The following is a 6,379-nucleotide window of genomic DNA, read 5'->3' as shown; positions in this document are numbered from 1 at the left end:
ATATATATATATATATATATATGTATGTATGTATTGGAGTATATCAAACAAGTAGCCCTTGAGACTATTTTATCCCTTCAGGGAGCCCTCACTCACAAAAAGGTTGGAGACCCCTGTGCTAGACCAAGGGTTTTCAGATTGTTACTGGAGACCTCCAGATGGCTGCAAGAGTGTTTAGGGGGTCCACAGAAAATATGAGAGGGTATGCAAATGAGAAATACAAAATGTATTTCAGAGCTGTCACAGTTAACTGTAAATCAGAAAACTGTAAATTCAATAGAACAATATTCATTATAAAAAGCACTATAACATACATTTGAATCGAATTGTTTATCTTCAGGTTTATGCATCTAATATTACATAATAATGGGTTGAACTTAATACAAAGTCAATATTTTCTAGATCATATTTTAGTAATTTGCATTGGCTTCAGAGTAACAATACAGAAGTCAATCATTTAATTTTGGAAACAACATGTTGCCTTTATATTAAGCTTTTTGTCTCACATTTTACGATTATCACTCTGTCAATCATACTGCATATTGGTGTGATAATTTAGAGGTTTACACTTAAAGGGATAATCCACCAAAAATTCTGGCATCATTTACTCACCCTCATGTTGTTTAAATGTGGTTGTCACTTTCTATACTTTCCTGTGTGTATCTGCCCAATGTGAGTTGAATAGGGAGCAATTACATTTTTGTCATTAATGTTTCCATTAATGTGTGTTTATATATCAGTATGCACTTTATAAGAAGATGACGCAGGCCGCCATCCTTATTCAGAGTAAGTTCCGCAGCTACCACGAGCAGAAGAAGTTCCAGCAGAGCCGGCGGGCGGCCGTGCTGATCCAGCAGTGTTACCGCAGCTACAGGAAGTTCGGCCGGCTGGGGCCCCACCGCAGAGCGGCCACCGCAGCAAAGGTCCAGCACAAACTCAGGTAGCACTCAATACACTGCCCTGTGATTAATCACTCCCTCTTAATTTGGTCCAAATCTGATTAATTGCGATGTTTCTGTTTCAGAAGCAGTCTTCTCACTAAGAGGCAGGATCAGGCCGCCCGCAAGATCATGAGGTTCCTCCGCCGTTGCCGCCACAGGTATTCTCCCTCTGCCACATTGCCCCCTACTGGCCATGCCATTCATCCGCTACCTGAAACACTGCTGATACAAATGTGACACTTGGAAAGCTTCATGTTTTGTTTCCATATTTTTTTATTTTTTTGGTGTTAAAACGGAACTTATTTTCTTCCTTGAAAGTGTGATTCATTAATCATGAGTGGTTTAGTGAGAGGTGCTCCTCCCTTCCCTTGGCTCTTTTTCCTTGCCCTCCTTCTCCATCATGATATCTGCTGTGTGCTAATAGCTGTCTGGTGTTGTTTTGCTGTTAATGCAAAGCCCCTTGATGGACCATAGACTATTCAAGCGGGTGAGTGCAGCCTCAGCGATTCAGTATGTCTCCCTTTTTTTCTCTCTCTCTCTCTCACTCTCGCTCGTCACACACACACACAAAGACCCCCTTCCCATCCTCTCTTGCTCCTTCTTGCCCTCCTTCATCACCACTGCTTGATGCCTGCTTGCATGACAGCTACCAACTGGACGCAGAGATGACTGAGATCAAGGGCCTCAGCATATGATCGGCCTCAGGATATCGGTTGTGTCTTGCTATACACTAACCACTGAGACACTACATTAAACAAGCACCTTTTTCTCCTGTCTTGATTATTTAAGTTTCCTTTACTTCCTGTATTTGTAAAGAGGAAAAGATAAGATAGACGGAAGAACAGAAGGTTGTCTGGTTTAAACGATGTTGCATGAATATATGATAATGAGTCTTGCTCTGAGGCATGCTGGGAAATATGTGACCCAGAGAAAACTGACTGCCTCTCTGGCTTGTGTGTTTTCGTTCTGACTAGCTCAGCTAAAGCCTGTTTTATTGCACATGCTGCAGTGGGAACTGACAGTCTACAGTATCTGTCTATCTCTCTTTAATTGTTTGGTTGTAGATATGATATCTGTGTACATAAATATCAAAGCATAGTACAAAAACTAAGTTGGTCTATATTTCATCACATGTTTGAGCAACATATTTCAAAAGGAAGTAGACAGAATAATCAGCAGACAGCTATAGTTTCTTGTCAAAAGCGACGAGATAAGGTTTCAGACTGATTTTGTATTAAATGAAATGCATACTATTTTAAGCTTTTTGTCCTATATATCTACTTACTCCAGAAACTTACAAGGTGAAGCAATGAAGAAAATGGGGCAAATCTTCAGTGAAGATCTATGAGAACTTTTGCATAGAGCACTGGCCAGAAGAGTGTTCTTTCATAAAAATTATATTATTATAAAAATGATTATATTAAATTAAATGCACTACTGGTTTCCACAAAAAAATTTAAGCAGCACAAATATTTTAAACATTTTCAACTGTTTTCAAGAAGAAATGTTTCTTGAGCACTAAATTAGCATATTAGAATGATTTCTCAAGGATCGTGTGACACTGAAGACTGGAGTACGGATGTTGAAAATTCATATTTTCCATCACTGGAACAAATTACATTTAAAATATATTAAAATTTAAAACAAATGCAGCTTTTAGCTGGTTAAGTGTTCCACGTAAACCATGCAATCTTATAACAATAAATCTTCAAAAATGTATTGTACACACTGTGCTGGATATTTAAAGATTTCAAAGGGTTTTCTTAAAGCACACTAGTGTTTTTTTTCTGTTTAAAGGGATAATTTGCCCAAAAATGGACCTTATGTTGTTCCAAAGCTGTATGACTTTTTTTTCTTTTATTCTTTGGAACACAAAAAGAGATGTTTAGAAGAATCTCAAGGTTGTGTTATTAGTGCTGTCAAACGATAATAAAAGTGTTTGTTTACATAATATATGTGTGTGTACTCTGTATATTTATTATGTATATATAAATACACAAACATACATGTATATATTTTAAAAATATTTACATGTGTGTGTGTGTATATATATATATTTATATTCATATATAATTATATTATATATAAATATAAATATTTTATATATAAACAAAACATTTTTTCGTCACACACACACACAAAGACCCCCTTCCCATCCTCTCTTGCTCCTTCTTGCCCTCCTTCATCACCACTGCTTGATGCCTGCTTGCATGACAGCTACCAACTGGACGCAGAGATGACTGAGATCAAGGGCCTCAGCATATGATCGGCCTCAGGATATCGGTTGTGTCTTGCTATACACTAACCACTGAGACACTACATTAAACAAGCACCTTTTTCTCCTGTCTTGATTATTTAAGTTTCCTTTACTTCCTGTATTTGTAAAGAGGAAAAGATAAGATAGACGGAAGAACAGAAGGTTGTCTGGTTTAAACGATGTTGCATGAATATATGATAATGAGTCTTGCTCTGAGGCATGCTGGGAAATATGTGACCCAGAGAAAACTGACTGCCTCTCTGGCTTGTGTGTTTTCGTTCTGACTAGCTCAGCTAAAGCCTGTTTTATTGCACATGCTGCAGTGGGAACTGACAGTCTACAGTATCTGTCTATCTCTCTTTAATTGTTTGGTTGTAGATATGATATCTGTGTACATAAATATCAAAGCATAGTACAAAAACTAAGTTGGTCTATATTTCATCACATGTTTGAGCAACATATTTCAAAAGGAAGTAGACAGAATAATCAGCAGACAGCTATAGTTTCTTGTCAAAAGCGACGAGATAAGGTTTCAGACTGATTTTGTATTAAATGAAATGCATACTATTTTAAGCTTTTTGTCCTATATATCTACTTACTCCAGAAACTTACAAGGTGAAGCAATGAAGAAAATGGGGCAAATCTTCAGTGAAGATCTATGAGAACTTTTGCATAGAGCACTGGCCAGAAGAGTGTTCTTTCATAAAAATTATATTATTATAAAAATGATTATATTAAATTAAATGCACTACTGGTTTCCACAAAAAAATTTAAGCAGCACAAATATTTTAAACATTTTCAACTGTTTTCAAGAAGAAATGTTTCTTGAGCACTAAATTAGCATATTAGAATGATTTCTCAAGGATCGTGTGACACTGAAGACTGGAGTACGGATGTTGAAAATTCATATTTTCCATCACTGGAACAAATTACATTTAAAATATATTAAAATTTAAAACAAATGCAGCTTTTAGCTGGTTAAGTGTTCCACGTAAACCATGCAATCTTATAACAATAAATCTTCAAAAATGTATTGTACACACTGTGCTGGATATTTAAAGATTTCAAAGGGTTTTCTTAAAGCACACTAGTGTTTTTTTTCTGTTTAAAGGGATAATTTGCCCAAAAATGGACCTTATGTTGTTCCAAAGCTGTATGACTTTTTTTTCTTTTATTCTTTGGAACACAAAAAGAGATGTTTAGAAGAATCTCAAGGTTGTGTTATTAGTGCTGTCAAACGATAATAAAAGTGTTTGTTTACATAATATATGTGTGTGTACTCTGTATATTTATTATGTATATATAAATACACAAACATACATGTATATATTTTAAAAATATTTACATGTGTGTGTGTGTATATATATATATTTATATTCATATATAATTATATTATATATAAATATAAATATTTTATATATAAACAAAACATTTTTCTTAAATATATACATGCATGTGTGTGTGAGTATTTATATATACATAATAAATATACACAGTACACACATATATTATGTAAACAAACACTTTTACTTTCTATACACTGTACGACAGGGACAGCCATTCAGTTTCATCGTATGGAAATGAGCAGCTTGGACATTTTGCTAAAAATCTGCTTTTGTGTTCTACACAAGAAATAACTACTCTTTTAACCAGGGCTTGATCTGACCTTCTCTGCTCTCTGAGATAAATGCTAAATTGACTTGAGATGTGAGATGTTCGATCTGTGTCCCTCAATATCTATCTATTGTTTTTCAGAGTGAGAGAATTGAGAAAGGCCAGGGAACATGAGAGCGTCCAGAAGAGCCCCCTCACAATGTGACATTACTCTCTCCAGACTCTTCCTTTCAGTTTTTCTGTTTCAACCAGAGACGTTTTACAAGAGGAAAAAAAATAGCAAGAACACTGCAACTCTTACTATAACTGTATGGCTGATACTTTGGCTACTAAACAACTGCGTTTTTCATATGTCTTTATTCCTTCTATGTTTCTTTTATGAAGAAAAGAGCCAACTGCTGTGGATCAAAACAAACTCTAAGGACGTTGTTTTAGGAGGAGGAACATTTGCTTCGTGGCATTTTTTGCACTTTTTAATGGATTGATTTGTCATTTTGGATGAACATTAAAATGTTTTGTTTGAAAAAGGAAAAAAAAGGAATGGAAGTCCTGCTCTTCAGTGGCTCGTAAAGGAAAGAAAGAAAGAAAGAAAGAAAAAGAAAGAAAGAAAGAGACAAAATATGGAGTTGACACAATCATGGCCGGACCTGTTCCGAGTGTATTTCATTGTTTTCAAAAGATCACAAGATGTGTTTAGTGGGTAAAATTGTTACCAAAAATGATGAATAATTCATGAATTAGTTTTTGTACATGCTTTACTCCACAACCAGACAAATTCGTCAGAAACTTCTTCCAGTCTGTCCCTTACGGTCACCTGTCTTCTCTTAGCTACAAGGGGACTGGGTAGCTGATGAATGAAAGAGGGAAATGAGCAGGCTCGGGTGATGTGGCAAATGCTGATGTTATTTTGCTAACAAGACATGTGGAATCAATAACTATTTTCAAACTGATGATATTCAGCCAGTTCAGAGTTAGCAAGACATCACAGAGCAATGGATCGCTCCAGGCAGAACTTGTCTTATGCATGCTTGAAACTAGGCCGCAGTCTTTTCATTTTAGTTTTTAACTACATGAATGTACTGGAGACACCAAATGTCATCACCTCTGCCCATCATTTACTATTGGCCAGTTTGTAAAGTTTTCTTTTGTTAATCCAATGTTAAACAGTCATTGGTGAAGCTTTCATTAAGTTGAAAATCAACTTAAGAGGTTTTCTAAGCTGTTTAAGGGAAAATTACATGCATTGCCTTGATATCTTTGACATACTTTGAAGGGTCTCCACACCCAGGGTTAGACAAATCCATATTTTTGACAATTGAGCGGTTCCTGTACATAAAGAGGGTTGCCGGTACGCAAAGTAAAACATTTATCTAAGCGGGATTGTATTTTAGAAATATATTATTTTACTCATTGAAAGGAATCAAAACAGATTAGCGTAAAAATCTGAATATTTGTATAGTTTTGTTTGAATGCCTAAGAAGTATGGTTGTATCGTTTGTACATAGTGTAAATATCTGGGATAAAGTCAAGCTACTGTATGTGCATGACAAAAACGAACACAGATACA

At 35.6% G+C, this 6,379-nt stretch overlaps 1 protein-coding gene across 4 annotated transcripts in view; it reads left to right on the top strand.

Moving 5' to 3' along the window:
• LOC107718815 (calmodulin-binding transcription activator 1-like) overlaps positions 1–6,303 on the top strand; it is a 220,160-nt gene extending 213,857 nt beyond the window's left edge. For 3 of the 4 annotated variants that reach the window (XM_016526044.1, XM_016526043.1, XM_016526041.1), the window contains one exon: positions 4,954–6,303. In XM_016526044.1, the coding sequence (XP_016381530.1) occupies positions 4,954–4,986 (33 nt within the window). In that variant the 3' untranslated portion in view covers positions 4,987–6,303. Of the gene's footprint in view, positions 1–1,397; positions 1,429–4,953 lie in introns of all 4 variants that reach the window. The other variant, XM_016526042.1, reaches the window with a different exon arrangement.
• Positions 6,304–6,379: the final 76 nt, after the last annotated feature.

This window comes from Sinocyclocheilus rhinocerous, unplaced genomic scaffold (genome assembly GCF_001515625.1).
Source record: "Sinocyclocheilus rhinocerous isolate Xijiao unplaced genomic scaffold, SAMN03320098_v1.1 scaffold2017, whole genome shotgun sequence".
Classification (NCBI taxonomy): domain Eukaryota; kingdom Metazoa; phylum Chordata; class Actinopteri; order Cypriniformes; family Cyprinidae; genus Sinocyclocheilus; species Sinocyclocheilus rhinocerous.
The sequence above is the reverse complement of the archived record's forward strand: the minus strand, read 5'-3'. Positions and strand labels throughout refer to the sequence as shown.